General features: G+C 35.1%; 1 protein-coding gene across 1 annotated transcript in view; it reads right to left on the reverse strand.

Annotated features, from left to right (window-relative positions):
* Positions 1 to 782: 782 nt before the first annotated feature.
* The window catches only part of TMEM67 (transmembrane protein 67), a 37,207-nt gene continuing 21,528 nt past the window's right edge, over positions 783 to 16,461 (reverse strand). Inside the window, exons 15-28 of the mRNA XM_074898727.1 lie at positions 16,220 to 16,276; positions 16,027 to 16,125; positions 15,443 to 15,541; positions 14,981 to 15,067; positions 14,155 to 14,254; positions 13,916 to 14,055; positions 11,316 to 11,456; positions 10,752 to 10,832; positions 8,936 to 9,052; positions 7,643 to 7,759; positions 7,456 to 7,560; positions 7,027 to 7,129; positions 4,387 to 4,529; positions 783 to 3,933 (exon numbers count right to left, since the gene is read on the reverse strand). Coding sequence (XP_074754828.1) covers positions 3,853 to 3,933; positions 4,387 to 4,529; positions 7,027 to 7,129; positions 7,456 to 7,560; positions 7,643 to 7,759; positions 8,936 to 9,052; positions 10,752 to 10,832; positions 11,316 to 11,456; positions 13,916 to 14,055; positions 14,155 to 14,254; positions 14,981 to 15,067; positions 15,443 to 15,541; positions 16,027 to 16,125; positions 16,220 to 16,276 — 1,470 coding nt within the window. The 3' untranslated portion in view covers positions 783 to 3,852. The remainder of the gene's footprint in view (positions 3,934 to 4,386; positions 4,530 to 7,026; positions 7,130 to 7,455; positions 7,561 to 7,642; positions 7,760 to 8,935; positions 9,053 to 10,751; positions 10,833 to 11,315; positions 11,457 to 13,915; positions 14,056 to 14,154; positions 14,255 to 14,980; positions 15,068 to 15,442; positions 15,542 to 16,026; positions 16,126 to 16,219; positions 16,277 to 16,461) is intronic.

Here is a 16,461-nt window from a genome sequence, read left to right on the forward strand (position 1 = left end):
GGGATTTTAAATGGTGAAAAGGTACAGAAGAAAAGGGTGCGATACTGGGATCCTGGCTAGAGAAAAGAGGCATAGGGGAAAGCAGTTTTGAGAGGCTGATAGTTACCTCCTTCCACCATCCCAGTTTACTCCTGATTTTCATAGGAGCATATCACAATGTCACCCTCCCCTAGTCACCTACTGCTCATACACTCCCTTTCAGACTGAAAACAAACAAGAAACTCACATAAGCTTGGCTTGGATGGCATCACTGTGCTGCCATGCTGCAGCAAGCTGATGGGTGGGGTGAAACTTTGAGCATTGTGCCAGTTCCACTTCGATTTACAATTTACCTCAATCACACACCCACCCCTACCATGAAAATGAATGCTGTAGTAAAATACAAATCAATCAAGTCCTCATTAGTAAATGAAACCTGTGAATTTTAAAACACATTCTTGAAATAACTGTACTTGGTCTGCATATGAGTTATAATTATTTGTGGAATGAACTGTTTTGGTATCTAACCACTAAGACACTCAGCAAAAAGCTGCCTGCTCATTCCATTAGCTGTGGCTATCCAAAACCACACCTTCCATTGCCACACTGACTGCAAAATCCCTTTCTTATGCCTGTCCTGACAGCTGCTCTGGACTGCAGAGCCAGGAGCAGCCTCCTGCCCTACTCTGAAACCTCTCAGGTTCATGGAAGGAAGTGTGTTGTAGGCTGGGGTCAACTGATTTGACAAGTGCAAAAAAACTTCTCCAATCCTTGAAGATTTTTTTTTATTGCTCGGAGGGACAGATATGAGAGTCTGAAATGCCATGTGATTAAATAAAACATTTAAGAAACTTGAAAGACACTCATCACATGAACAACACATTGTAGCTGCATATTAATTTTAAAAAAGGAAAAACATTAAGTTGGAAATACAATCATAAGAGCTATTTCTTGAACAAATATAAAGCAATGGGAGAACAAAGCGCAATCAACCTGTTTCAAGTGTTCATTGGACAGCAAGAATGAAAAAAATGAATTCCTGGTGCATTTGTTTCCTAATAATTATTTCCTAAATCATGTAGAGTGCCTATGTTAGCTATATTAACATTTTAGATAAATGACCTGGAAAAATAAACCACAACAGAGTAGTGTGTGCACTGAAGAGAAAGAGGGGGATAAGCAACTGAACAGTTTTGACAGGACATTCTTAGATTAATTCAACATTTATTTGTAACAGGAGTTGCCTTTAGGGGTAGTTTTTGCAAGGTTGTTAAAGCTTTCACATGCCCTTCTGAGCAGCAGATAATTAAAGGCATATCTAAAGCAAACTCTGAGCATGATTTTTGCATGCAAAGGTTAGCAAAAGCATTGAGAACAGGGTACAGAGTGAGAGCCCACATGCTGAAACGTCTCCATTTCTACTGATACAGGGAGAAACTAAAAACTAAACGTCCATGTCTGCAGATGGCACAATCACACTGTCGTTTTGCATTCCCCGTTTATCCAGGTCTGGTTACTATAGTTATTCTGACTGAAGTTGGTCATAAATCACACCATCCTGGAGGAGGTATGTTTATAGTGTGGTTCTTTTCCCCAGAATAACTTCATGACTATAACACATGAGAATTCACACAGAGAAAAACTTTGTGCCTGTTACCACTGACAGTGACGCACAGTACTATTGCTAGAAAGTGAAAGTAAGAAAAGATCTGTATTAGGGTAATTCATTAGGGTCATACTTGCTCAATTATGGACCACAGCAACTCTCTACCTCCTTAAGTCACATCAGTCATTTTCAGTAAATACGGTCACATGAAATAGATTGTATCTCCTCTTGCACACTGACATTTCAGTAGGGCTTGTAAGATCTGGAAAGTTTAGTTAGGTTTAGTTAAGCTATGCAAAGATACCAAACAAAGAAATACACAGGTGTCATGTGAGCCCAACTTTGCCTTGCAAAATTCCTGCTGCAGACCATTTTTCAGATGACTCCTTAGCTTAGTTTACAGTTTTGGCACTCAGTAGATCACTGACAAGAAATATGACAGAAACCTCACAACTAATGAAGTCATATAGTCATGGTACTCAGTGGAAATTCAATTTTTGGCTGTTTTAACAGATCCGGAAACAAATGGACACCTTAATAACTACATTCACTATAAAGCCAACAGCCTTAGTTTTATTTATAGTGGACATTTCACTCTCTTCGAAGTTTTGTATTCACACCTTTTTTGAGGCAAAGAGTGCACTAACAAACTAAGAATTGTGCACATAAGCAGACAAAAGTAAGGAAAACATGACACGCTAAACTGTGTATTAATAAATGGACGTCCCGCTAAAAATCAACTCTACAGTTCTCTACCCTGTTATAGCCTTACTGGCAGACACATTCTACCAGTTAATAGCAACTATATAGGCCTAGCAAGCTACACAGGTTTTGCAACACCAAAAGCAAATGCATTAGAGCAATAGTGACCCTGAGATTTATGTCCATGCTACTGTAAGTTTAATATCATGATATGATATGGTATCAACATAAGAACATGTTACTCTTTATGAAGCCAAGAAACACCTGAAATACAAAGCTGCTTCAACTCAGATAAGCATGTCTGCACTGCAAATCTGTGAGGTCCAACGAACCAGGTCCTCAGCCTCTGTTTTGGAATAAAAATGCTAACCTCAACTTACATTTTTATGGGGGTTTTGCTGGTGAAAGTCCCTTGTTGAGTAATCTAAAGACAAGTAACAGCTATAAAAACAGCAAACACTATTCATATTTAACCATTTATTGAAAAACATAATTCTAAAAAGGAGACATTTCAGATACAAATGGGAGGTAGACGCCTCACCTTAAGGTGTTTTGAAGGCCATTCATAATCTCCCTTAACACTTAATAAGTGGCACTTGAATAATTATTAACTTGCTTGAATTCCAAAAATATGCTGATGGTAAAATGATTATGGCCTCTGTGCTATATCTAAAGATAATAAAGCCAGAAAATTAAGAGAGACAGAGGTACATGAGCACATAGAGGCACCTGTGAGAACACTTCTGAAAAGATAAGAACGATTGCTTCTACTTCACTTGTGTGGAAACAGGACAGAAGAATTACTGTATTTTCTTGGTCATCTCGCATCAGATGACAGAAGATCAGGAACAAACCCCAAACACCTATAACCATCTCCTCTGCACTATTGTAACTAGCCTGTTCTTCTACATCGCTGTAACAGTACTGTATCTCAAACACAAGGAAACTTTGTCAGGTGTGGTCCACACAAAGAAAAACAATTACAAAAAAGCATACAATACTATGACACAATAAAGAAAAGTTAAAATTTCAATTTTAAGTGTAAATAAGTGATCTTGAAAAAGTCCTATTGAAATATTAATTCAGAACAAATCCTGTCCTGTGTAAAACTGGAAATACATCTGCTAAACATTATCCCTCAAAATAAATTTTTGTTAAAAAATTAAAAAAAATTAAGGGATTTTCAGAAAACTTATGAGTTGGCCACCTCTCTTGCCAGCCAGAATGTTCAAATTATTGCCTCAAAGTGAGCGGTCCATATCTCACTAAAAGCCATTAAATAGTTTTTATCTTATTCTAAGAATAACAACAGCAAGCTTACTGTCTTATTTTCATGTACCTTTCCTTTTAAAGGCCTATGGCTTAGTGTTCACAAATCTGAAAAATATTTGTAAATACACAAAAATAAAGTTTAATAGCACACAATATAAAAAATGATACATTTCAAAACCATTACATTATTATTACTGAAAAGTGCACTACAATTAATCTGCAGGTCAGAGATGCTTTGATCTTGGACATCATTTCCACGATTAACTCCTCAATAAAGTTTTTCATCTCCTTAATTAAATGAGAAATCTTTCATCCACCAAGGTTTTGGATGCCAAATTCTTCTGCCCAAGTGTATTACGAATAAACCTAAATATCTAAGAACATTTTAGAAAAAATGTATTAACAAAGAAATACTTAAAACAGTATGTTTCAGTACTTAACATAAAATAGTAACTTCATATTTTCTTTAAATCATAAATAACATGAGTGAATTAGGTGCTCAATGCTCTTTAGCATTTTGGAAACATTTTCCAACATCTTTCTACCCTGAAATATCATATAATTATGTGTGATTAATTTTAACAGGTATCTGTGTTTTCTACGGAGTTACTTGTAGCCTCTTTATTCATGACAGGCATGTGAATAAAATTAATTGCTCACAAGCCTATTTGACAAATCCCCAAACTAAAAAACTATTTTATAAGCTCTCAGTATAATCTTTTGTCACCGCATACTGCTAACTTACTGTTTTAATTATCTAGCTAACTCTACAAACTTCTATAAAGTTTAACAAAAAAAAATTACTTTGTTCTTAAATTTAAATTTACCTCTTGTTCCAAATATGTTAGAACAGCTGCTAAAACAAAACTTTGGGAAGCCAGATCCACAACAGAGAAAAACAGGATATCAAAGATGAGCAATGTTGTCTCATTGCCGTAATAGAGAACATCACTGAAAGAGTGTCCTTCATCTACAGAAAGAAAATAATTTTTGAGAAATTATTATTTCAGGGAAGTACAAATTTGCGGAGTTTATCAGCCCATGCTGAGAAAGCTGGTAAGAAAAAGGAAAATCAGAGCAAAAGCTAGTTATGGCATTCTATGGCATCATAAGAGCTAGTTATGCCATTCTATTTAAGCAAAATACAAACCTGTTCACTTATAAAATGGCTTAATACCGACAGAACACAATAGGGAAAGCTCATGTGCCACACACAACTTTATTCACTCCTGAAATCTCAATCAGATTGTTTTAAAAAAGCTGCTTTGAACAAGACCAGACGTAACTTCCTTGTCACTGAAATTTTTAGCAAGTGTTAACTCTGGTCCCAACACAACAAAATAATAAAAACGTATGCTTAAAGCCTTACTTAGGAGGAGTTTCAGAGCTTAACATTATCTTTGTTCATTGGTTAACAGTTTCCCAGAAAATGGGTCTTTTAAGCTTAAAATACCTTTTTCATAGCTGAAGTAGTCTAGACCACTTATCCACGTCTTTATTTTATCAAAAAGCACCACTTTCAAAAGAGAAAATAACACTTAAAATAAACTATTACATAAAATAGATTCTTTTCCCTCTTTCTACTTTTTCAGAAAAATGTCTAATGCAGCTTTTATAAGAAACAGCATATTTTCATTACAAATTGTTTATGTCCTACTGCCATGAAATCCTAATTTGTATCCAGACTTCTAGAAAACATGACAGTCTAAACCATCAAACAATTAATTTACATCAATGCTTACGATTATCAACTGTGAAACAATGGCAGTCAAAAGACAAAACCTTTGTTGAATATTGCACAATTTGGAGACATCACATCATGTTTATACACTTAATTCTAATTCAGACATTGCATACACGACAATATTTATGGCTAGGTAGACCTGGGGATTAGAACAGGGTTTTGGAATGACTGATATTGCAAAGGGTGGAATCACAGACAGGCTGAAAAAAGTCCTAGTTATAGTTTTAAGGCAGATACTGGCTATCTGGCCACAATTATTCCTAAAGATAGCGCTTCACCATGACAGGGGAGGAGAGTCCATGCCTTTAATGAATTAGGTGTACCTTAGACATCTAGACTGGGTAAAAATGTCAGACTACAACCATGGCTAGTTGGAAAGCGTATGCTGCATTCCTGATTACATAGCAAGGTTTGAGATTCACATTAGGCTTCGGCTTTTGCAGCCCCTGAGTCATAGAGCAGGACAAGTTCTGCACAGCTCAATGATGTAATCTGCAGATTGCTATTACAGAAGAATAATGACATATTTAGGATGTGCAATGGTCATCTGATAATATCTATGGATAGGATTATGTTTCTCATAAGGTTTAGTTTCATCTTAGAACAGTGAGGCTGGAGACCCAAGTACCTGAGGCACTCAAAATGATGGCTTGCATCATCTTGGATCACAAGTTAATGTTTAGTTTTCATGCAGGTGATGGCCATGTTTATGGTTAGGGGTGGAATCAGAGTCTGAACTATGGTTTTCAAAGATAATTTTTGATGTATTCTGTACAGCTCAGGGACTGAGGAAACAGCCTAAGTTCACTGCCCATATTTCACTGCAGTGTGGATACTGGTCCCCAGACCACATTTGTTAATAGGAGGAGACCAGGATTCAGGGTTTCAAACCTTGGAAGTGGAGGACCTAACACTGGATGAGGATTCCAGTGATGCAGATATTGGTCATCTGGCAGAAGAAATTATGAATAGGTTAAGGTTTTAGAGTCTTGGTGTTTCACAGCATCAATCTTCTGATTTAGGAACCTAGGTTGAAGGTTGAGACGTGATCAAGAACTTTCACTATATCTATTCTTAACACATGTACTGATCACTTGGAAATATTTATGGCTAAACCTCCATGGACCAGAATCAGAACTGGTGTCATTCCTGTTTCTGCTGGAATACTCCTTTTTGCTATGGGTATCGGCAATGCTTAAAAAGCTTCAAACTAAAATAGTCAAGAATCCAAATTACTTAGTGGTGTCTGCAAAGGTGAGTGGTGTATTAACATCAAGTATTCCACTAAAACATCCTCACTGTGAACAACATCCTCTTTAAAGAAACTGACTTTCTGTACTCTTAGTTATTTCATAAAAAAATTTGGTTCTATATAAAAAACATCGGAGGGAGCTATTTAAATATTGTGAGTCTTCTTTCCATTTACAAAGTGGATATTGGATCTACATAGCAAGTCAAAGGAGCACTTCATAAACACATGCACGTCTCTACACAGTATCCTTTCAGTTGCCTAAAAGGAAAAACATTGCAGGTGAGTGACAAATTATAAATAGGATTTCTGTAACCTGAAGAACTTCTCCTAAATACCTCCCTCACAAGTGGTCATTTAATGACCACTCTTGCTGTAAAGTCCAGTTAGATTGTAAATCCTGGGAAACAAATCTCCACAGAAACCTGCATACTTATAAATATGGTACAAATAACAAGTTACAAATCTTTTTACCATTGTAAAAGAGACTCTTCTCTATGGGTTCCATGAACTCCATGCCAAGAATTCGTTCAAGCAGCAACTTATCTTTAACAATATAATCCATTTCTTTATGAACCTATAAGAAAAGGAAAAACAATATTTCTTGTTTTATGATTTCAAAGAAAAAGTACTTGTTACAAATACAAATAGCGGTCTATTCCAAGACAAAAATAAATACGTAATAAAAAAGGATTTGTCATTTTTAAGAGCAGGCTGCACTGTTAAACAGCAGTCTTTTTTTTTTTTTTTTTGAATGAAGCGCTGTTCCAGTTGCTATCAAGTCTTTAACAAGTCTTTAAGCACATACGCTTAAAGAGAAATTAGTCATTCAAATTTACAATCTTATAATCTCTACTTACTATTATTATGTTTTCTTTAGTATAGTAATGTCAATATACATACGTGATCAATAAAAGAACTGAGAAATTTGTTCATGGTGTTGTATGCCCTTGTGCTTTGTTCAAAACTATTTGCAGATGAATCCAAAAGCCTAGCAGGACCACGTTTCTGAAATATAACATGACCATGACTTCAGCAGAAAAATTACATATTTTAAATAACATCTACAAAATACAAATATCTCACTTACTCTTGTTAGGTTTTCATGAATCCTGTCATAGTGCAGTCGCATTTTTCTTGAAATGGAAATCTGAAATGTCTGGCCATCTGTGTTCGGTAATAAACCTCTCTGACTACATAGATTTTCCTATACAATTAAACCAATTGTAAATTAAAATTATTAACGTGACTCATAGACCCCCAAAAATAAAAATATTTTAATTTCCTCTCTTTCATGTACACATAGTACTTAATATCTCTAAATATTTGAATCCACTGCGCTCTTAGTTCTATTATAGCAAGATTTTCTTAGGACATGAAATCCTGACCCCTGCTGTCACAAAGTCATATTCCTCTTTTTCACCTGTGTTCAGTTCATTACCTTCTAATATATCTTTTGACATTCACTCTGAAGCCCTTTCTTTTATGTTTATCATTTATTCTATACTTCTCCTGTTTTTTTTGTGCTTTGGATTCCTGACTTTTGCCATATGTTTTTCAGGTCACATTTAATAAATCTCAAAAACCCCAAGAAAATAGAAAATTCAACATTTCCATAGAGAAAAAACTGTTTTTTCCAAAATTATATTAGAATAAACAATTTGGAAAAACATACAGGAACAGACAAGTCAAAAAAATTATTAAAAATATTCCTCTACAGTTCAGTGTTTAAGATTTATTTTCATGTGTTTATGTTTTTTTCTGTCCACTTATCATTGAAATAGCAATATCCTTCGTCTAAGGTACTTTCTTCCTACTTGTCCCTACAAAGATGCAAGATGTCATGAAATTTAGTGTTTCAATCCTGTGTGAGACATTTTACATTTACCTGATCTTGCAGCAAAGATACAATATACAACGAACTAGATAAAATACTTATTCAAAATAATTTCTGTAAAACATAGGTTAGATCACCACAGGAGAGGAGATGGAACAAAATAATTTATTGGAAGAGTAGATGTTTCTTTATCAGGAATTTTTCAGATTTGTCTCATTATGAAAGCATTATGTTATGCATCTTTTTGAATGAAAAGCTTCAGTATGAAAAAGAAGGTTCTTAAATACACACAAAAAATTTTTAGAAAACCAGGAATTTTATATCTGTGAAATCTGAAGAAGTAATAGAGGAGATATTGAAGAAGAAAGATGAAGAGCTAGTTAAAAGAACTATTAAGTCAAATATTTACACACCAACAGCTGGTATCTTTTAAGTATCATAACTTGATGAAATGTAATACACGAGAAGATCCATAATGCAAAGATGTGGGTTTTTTTAATAAAATAAATAATTAGAGCAGGTGTAAACTTTAATACTTTTACTTACTGCTTCTCTTTTTAGGTTCATATTCATTTCTTCCATATTGGTATCTGCATGTCCATGCACAGAGCGACCATGAATATAATAACCAAAGCAGCTGTGTGACAAGAGAAACACTGAAATCTAAAAGAGATGGGGGAAGAGAATAATTCAATTAAACCTTATGATTTTATTTTCGAACTTTTGAATTCACAGTGGAGATCAGCCAGACCAGCCCTTCTACAAATACAAAGTAGGCAGGTACCAAAATAAATATGGCAGAAAAATATTTACTAACTCTTTTACTGATTAGTTTTATCTATGTTTAACTAGAAATACACACCAGCTTCAAGTTTAGTTTATCAACAACAAGGATCACTACTTAATTCCACAGAGCCAAAAAAATTAAAGCAAAGTTATTAGCTTTTATTTTGATTCAAAAATGATTTCTGTGATACATCATACATATGCATGATCCCAGTTGAGCTCCTAGGACACTATTTAATAGAATTTCATTCTGTATGATACAATGCTTATCTATCACATAAAACCCAAAATTAACTCTTTCTACGACCTATGCACTACATGGGTGTTTCACAAAGAGGAATAACCAAGGCTGGAAATGCTGATAAAATGAGTTAATCTCTATATTTTTAAAAAGTTCTGGACAAATGAGCTAATCCGACTGTTCTGACTGCACTTTTCTTTGGTTAAAAAGGAATTCCTACAGTACAAATTTTCAAGACCCATACTTAAACTAGAGAAATGGAAGTAGTTCAGATGTGAGCATGTGAATATTCATTAAAAAGGTGGTAACTGTCCAAGATGGACAACCATGAAGTTCAGCGGTTGAGGGACAACCACAAGATAGGAGCAGAAACTAGACAAAAGCATATTAAATAAAACTAAGACAGCTGTGTCTGTAAGACAAAAGTACTAAAATACAAACCAGTAGACAGAACAGCAGCAGATGGTTCTACATCTAATTTCTGTAATAATTTCACAGAATCACAGAATCATGTAGGTTGGAAAAGACCCTGAAGATCATCTAGTCCAACCATTAACCTAACACTGACAGTTCCCAACTACACCAGATCCCTCAGCACTACGTCAGCCTGACTCTTGAACACCTCCAGGGATGGGGACTCCACCACCTCTCTGGGCAGCCCATTCCAATGCCTAACAACCCCTTTTGTAAAAAAATACTTCCTAATATCCAGTCTAAACCTTCCCTGGTGCAACTTGAGGCCATTCATTCCCTCTTATCCTACTGATTGTTACTTGGTTAAAGAGACCCATCCCCAGCTCTCTGCAACCTCCTTTCAGGGAGCTGTAGAGGGCGATGAGGTCTCCCCTCAGCCTCCTCTTCTCCAGACTAAACACCCCCAGTTCCCTCAGCCGCTCCCCGTACGACCTGTGCTCCAGACCCTGCACCAGCTTCGTTGCCCTTCTCTGGACACGCTCGAGTCATTCAATGTCCTTTGTGTAGTGAGGGGCCCAAAACTGAACACAGAAATCGAGGTGCGGCCTCACCAATTTGTTATTTTTAATTCTGTATAAGCATATGTCACCAATTTAACTTTAAAAAGCAACCTAAAACTCACAAATCTAGAAGAACATATCGATACCTATGGTTCCAGAATCTTTTTCCAATTAAAGCTTAACTGAAATCTTCTTGAAGATTGCACCAATAAAGTGAGCTGAAAGAAACATTGACTTTGGCTTTTAGCTAGTAATCTCTGATTAAATTCAATGAATAAATATTATTTAATATTCTTAAAACTATCTTCTGTATTATTCTATTTAAAATGCTACTATACAAATGAGACAAAGAAATACTTACATTGCTCATGCAACACAAATCAACAAATTGGCTTATTTTATCTTCAACAAATCTTTCATAAAACACAGAAAAAAATGTAATCTGAAATAAATCAACAAAATTTTCTTTTATTAGTTCATCAGATTTGACTTTATTAAGCAATTAACTTCACAGTTTAACACCCACAAATTACAGACTTCTGTAGTGACCACCGTTGCACTGGACTCTATGAAATGGGATTGACATTCTTCCTCTAAGAATTAAAGTTGTAGCAATAACCTGCTTTTCATTTTGAACTTGGAGTTGCTTCAAAGTTGTTTAAAACAAAACAAACATGGTGCATAAATTCACATCTTTGAGAGGATTAAACTTCTAACTACAAAGTAAGATGTCTCATAGCTCAGAAGATTACTTTTGAGTTCTAAGGTGGTAACCATGTTAAAGCAGCTAAAAGTCTAGATGAAACAAAACAGTTAAGAATATACCCAATGCTATGATACATAGTATGGATGACCTAGTAATATATTCTAGCTTCCAAGAACCAACCTGAAAATGATAATTCAGTATGCCATGCGTTTCACATACCTGTAAGAAGGCAATGGCTAGCCAGAGTGCAGCAGACACCCCAAATCTTAAAATACGGCTCCAAGGAGCTATGTAACTCTCACTGCTTCTTGTAAGACTGGAAGAAGAATCCATTAAAGCCAAGTTTGAAAATCCCACCACCTGAAGAGATAAGAAGGTCGATATAACAACATGAGGCAATGAATAGTATTAATTATGACCCATCATAGCAGGAAATAGAAGAAAAAACTAGGAAAAATGGATGTGGGAATAGTAGTATGTTCACTATGATAGAACACAATCGTGTGATCCAGAGTTATTACATTAACATAATTAAAAGCATAAACTGTTCATATACGTGTCGATATGTAAATTCAAAAACATATGCAGCTAAATCTCATGAAAAGTAAACATTTTTTTTACTGAAAAACTCTAAAAGATTCTACAGTTAGACTGTTTGGAGATATTATTTCTGTCAAATTTCAGCTTTTTGATCCTATATATTGCAGTGTTTAAATATTTTAAAAATCTGTTTTACTACTGTAAGAAACTGATTTTTTTTCTTTTTTATTGACTAGAAATATATTTCCCTCCACTGTTTTCATGGCTGAATCTACTTTAAACAAACAATCTAGAAAAAGTTCCCAAATAAAAAAGGAGAAAAACACCATGTCTTGAAACAAGAGGGGAAAATTTGGTGAAAATCATTCAGAAATGAAGCTGCATCAGAAACATATTTGTGGTGGGTTGACCCCTACCACAGCAGGACAGGGAACAGGAAAACCAAAAGCAAGAAAAACTTGTGGATCAAGATAAAGATGGTTTAACGAGCAAAGGAAAGGGAAGAAGGTGGTGAACTAACTGCCTCCTACAAGTAGACTGATGCCCAGTCAGTCCCCAGAAAATCCCTCCTCCATTTTTATTCCTGAGCAAGATGGTATATGGTACGGAATACCCTTTGGTCAGTTGGGGCCTGCTGTCCTGGTTATGTTCTTCTCCCAGCTTCTTAGGCAGCCCCAGCCTCCTTGTTGGGGTCCCCGATGCTGTGCAAGGACTGTTCAGCAATAGCCAAAACACGGGTGTGTTATCAGACCTGTTTGAGCCAGAAATCCAAAACAGAGCACCCTATGGGCTGCTATGAAGAAAATTATCTCCAAGCTCAGTTCTGCGGCCAGAGTGCTACCTGCACTAGCCATGTAGCCAACACTGCCACAGCAACCCAGTGCCAGTCAGCGGTTGCTGTGGTGCCAGACATGAGGCCTGAGGGGAGGAAGACTCCTTCTTCTACACTTTCCAACTTCCTCCAACTATTACTTTTCCTGTCACCATCATTTATGAGAACATATGACAGACTGTACAGCCTGTCACCATCATTTATGAGAACTGAACAGTCACTTTATCAAAATTGCTAAGCCAGCAAGACAGGTTTTGAGCAATTCAGAAGTTTTCCCTTGTAACAAGCAGGTGATAGTCATATCTACCCCATGCATTATACTTCTAGGGAAACTATGTTCCAAACTTCAGCATGACAATGAAAATTATGAAGATTATCTGAGGTTTTCACACCAATTTTAGCCTATTTAGGTATTTTTCATTACTTTCTCCAGCACCAGTGGCAAGAAATGGATTCTCCAGTAGGAATTTCATAGCAGGAGTTGTAGAGCAAGATGTTAATCACTCTCTTCTAAGAGTAGCCTCTCCCTTTTAGTAATACCAGGAACCTATAAAGAGTAACCTGAAGAGATGGTTAATTTTAGGAATATGGGCTCGCTTTTCTCCCATTTCTTACTTGTAACATAGTACCTAAGTTGGTCCTGGCCTGTATTTACCAACAGCAAAACTGATGTAATGAATGAAGAAAATTTGGGTTATTTTACTGTATTTAATTTAAATGAAAAATAGGAAACTTAAAAACAGAGATATAAAAATGAATGAAAGTATTTAAAATATGTAAAAGAACCTCACAAAACAACTATATGCTATGTGCTTTAAGAATAGTTCCCCAAATAAAAGTATTTACCAAACTACAGAACAAACAAACCAGAACGTTTTTGAAAGGCTAAAGCACCGTTTTTCACCTATCCTTAAACTGTAACTGAAGGCATACCGCCTTGTGTTATGCCATCAAAAAGAGAACTGGCACATTTAATTTCCTGCTTTCTAAAAGGTCACTATAGCAAATTAGCAGGAAGGAAGCTCAGTTCAGATAAATATGAAACCAGAAATAAAGCTGTAGACTGTGGCAGGAGGGACCCAGTAGGCAAATAAAGAACTGAGTGTGTACACAGATTTATCAGTCTCTTAAGCCATTTATGGTAACTCATTACCTTGAAAAAACAAACAAATCTAACAAAAGTCAAAAGTCTCTGAGGTAATTAAGGGTTGGGGTTTTTTGGTGGTTTTTAAGTCTTCCTCAATGAAATATTGCAATGACCTATACATACATATACATTTAAAAATATATTAAAATAATAGCTTTACTGTGTTTTCAAGTGAACTTGAAGGTCATCCACTATTACCACAGAGAATGCAATAATTAAAAAACAGACCCTTATGTTACACTCTGGTTATGAATCATAAAAAATTAGTAACATTAACAATAATAATTGTAGTAATAATACCTCCAGAAAAAAAAGAACTGCAAGCACTTGAAAGAGGGGATTTATCTTCCTCACTGTCTGAATTTCATTCCATTCATTTGCTATAAAATATGTCCTCCATATGCTCACAGGTGCAGCAGCACTTCTAATAACACCTTCACCTAAAAAGAATACATACGATAGCTCTAAAATTTAATACTTGAGAGTAATATCTGAATTTAACTAAAGATGTTTATATAAACAAGCATAGTTTGAGTTACCTTCAACTGCTTTAAGAACTTTGCCCTTAGGTCTTTCCCAGTCAATAAAGAAAATATCTATAGTAAGTTGTGAAACCAGCAATTGTAAGAATTGCAGAGCCTAAGAAAGAAAAAGGAGAAATATAACAAGTAAGGACAGCAGCAGAATATAAAGATGAAGAAACAGTCATTGCACATGTCATTCATTTAACGCAAGAAATATAATTGAGTATACTTGAGACCGCAACTTGGTTACCAACTTTTGATACCTCTTTTTTTTTTAATTTAAAAGTTTGGAATAATGGTAAGTCATGTGATGATGTCCAAAATTATTAACGAAATACAGCAAAGTAAGAATTTTTTTTTAAAAATTACTGTTTTCATATAACATATTAACCTGTATTATGAATTCAAATTCAATACCCATCATTAATAAAATACTTGCATGTCCCATGAAGACAGAATACCACTCTCTGAATTCTACAAGCATGTCTGAACACAATTATTTTAGTATCTTTTTTTTTAATCAAGAACTAACAGCATTTATATTCTGCTTCAAAAGAGCACTTGCTTTCTTGATATGGTGTTATTTTATGTGGGTTTCTTTACATCTTTACCCTTGGAAGAATAATTTTCCATAGATCATCCTCCTTAGACATGTGTTTCACTATAAAGACTCCACAAAATAAATTTATATGGAAAAATGATTTAATTCTTAGAATAAAATAATTGTTTATGTCTATATAATAATAAAACGAACTGTACAAGATATTTAAAACCAAGCCTACTGAAAATATACAGAAGCATATGTTGAAATGTCTTTAATGCCAGAGGAAAAAAAATTTACCTTTAAACTAAATGCACATGCTATGTATGTAACAAAATCTTCTTCTTGAGATGGAAGTGGTAAAAGGACGGAGACAAACTGCTGAGCCTATAATTGAGAAGTTACACTGAAATAGTACGGATGGCATACGTAACAACATACTGTGCTTGAGTGAATAACATTTTTCAGAAAAAGATCAATATTTACTGTGCAATCATTCTGAATTTATAAAATATTTTAAGTGAGTATTAAGCAGACTGCAAACACAATGAATCCTAAGGAAAAGAAACAGGTGAACGCAAAAATTTAAGCAGACAAACCAGAATATGATATAGAACTTGCCTCAACAGTCTGACCAGAAAGGCAAAAAAAAAAAAAAAAAAGAAAGAAAAAAGAAAGAAAGAAAGAAAATGAATTTTTGTGTAAAAATATATGTAGTATATAATAGGCTTTCATAACTCCCAAATCTGGAAAAACACTTACCTTGAAGAACACAAGCCAATAAATGCCTGTGCCCACTGTGATGATAAAGAAAACGTTGGCAAGGTCTCCCGCATAAAACAGTAAGAACTTCAAAACTGTCTGCAATTATTAAAAAACACTGTAGAGATCTGTAAAACTAATTAAGTAATGCATATGTACATTCATATAAAACATGCAGCTCACACTACAGGAAACTCTAGTACGGAAAAGCAGCCTCGAACAAAAGTTCTCTAGTGCAGTCATATATTGATGGTATATTCAGTATCTGAAACTCCTACATGCTAGTCTTTGTTCAGAGAAGAATTAATCTGAAAACTCAGTCCACTAAACTGATCAGAACAGCTCTGTAAATACCTTTATTTTTAGCAAAAGTAGTTCCTAATTGACAACATCAGAATCAAAAAGAATACAAAAACCCTACTTCCTCAAGTGAGCCTAACTCCAGATCACAGTTCTATGCAGGTAGGCTAGAAATTATTTCAGTTGCCTTAAGAAACAGAATAGTTATATCACAGAGAATAACAGCAAAAGTCTCCTCAAAGACAAGAAGACGTGTCTCTTTTTAGGTTGCCAGCTGTTTATACCTGCAGGTCAATTATAGAGCTTCCCGTACGCCTCTTCCAGCCTGCAGTCTTAAGAAGGGACCATAACACTGCTAGCCCACCCAACACACCCAGCGTAATCTGAAGAGAAAGAAAAAATATTGGCAGATATTTTTAAAAACCAAAAATAGAAGTAAATCCTTATATTGACAAATTAAAGTGAAATACGACTTACGTCAGTCTGAATCTGAGCCTCTGACTGATTCATTTCATAACTGACTGAGAAGGAAACCTGAACATTAAGATACAAAAAGTAAATATGCATAGACATTCTGAAATACTACAACCATTATAAACAGTGGTAGTTTTCACACATCTGGTTGGTGGGAACCCCCATCTAGGGCTACTATACAAGTACAACATATATCTTATTTTACTGTATACATCTGATGTGGTGTGCTACAGTGCCAGGCTTAG

The sequence above is a fragment of the Athene noctua genome, chromosome 2 (assembly GCF_965140245.1).
Source record: "Athene noctua chromosome 2, bAthNoc1.hap1.1, whole genome shotgun sequence".
NCBI classification, from domain to species: Eukaryota; Metazoa; Chordata; class Aves; order Strigiformes; family Strigidae; genus Athene; species Athene noctua.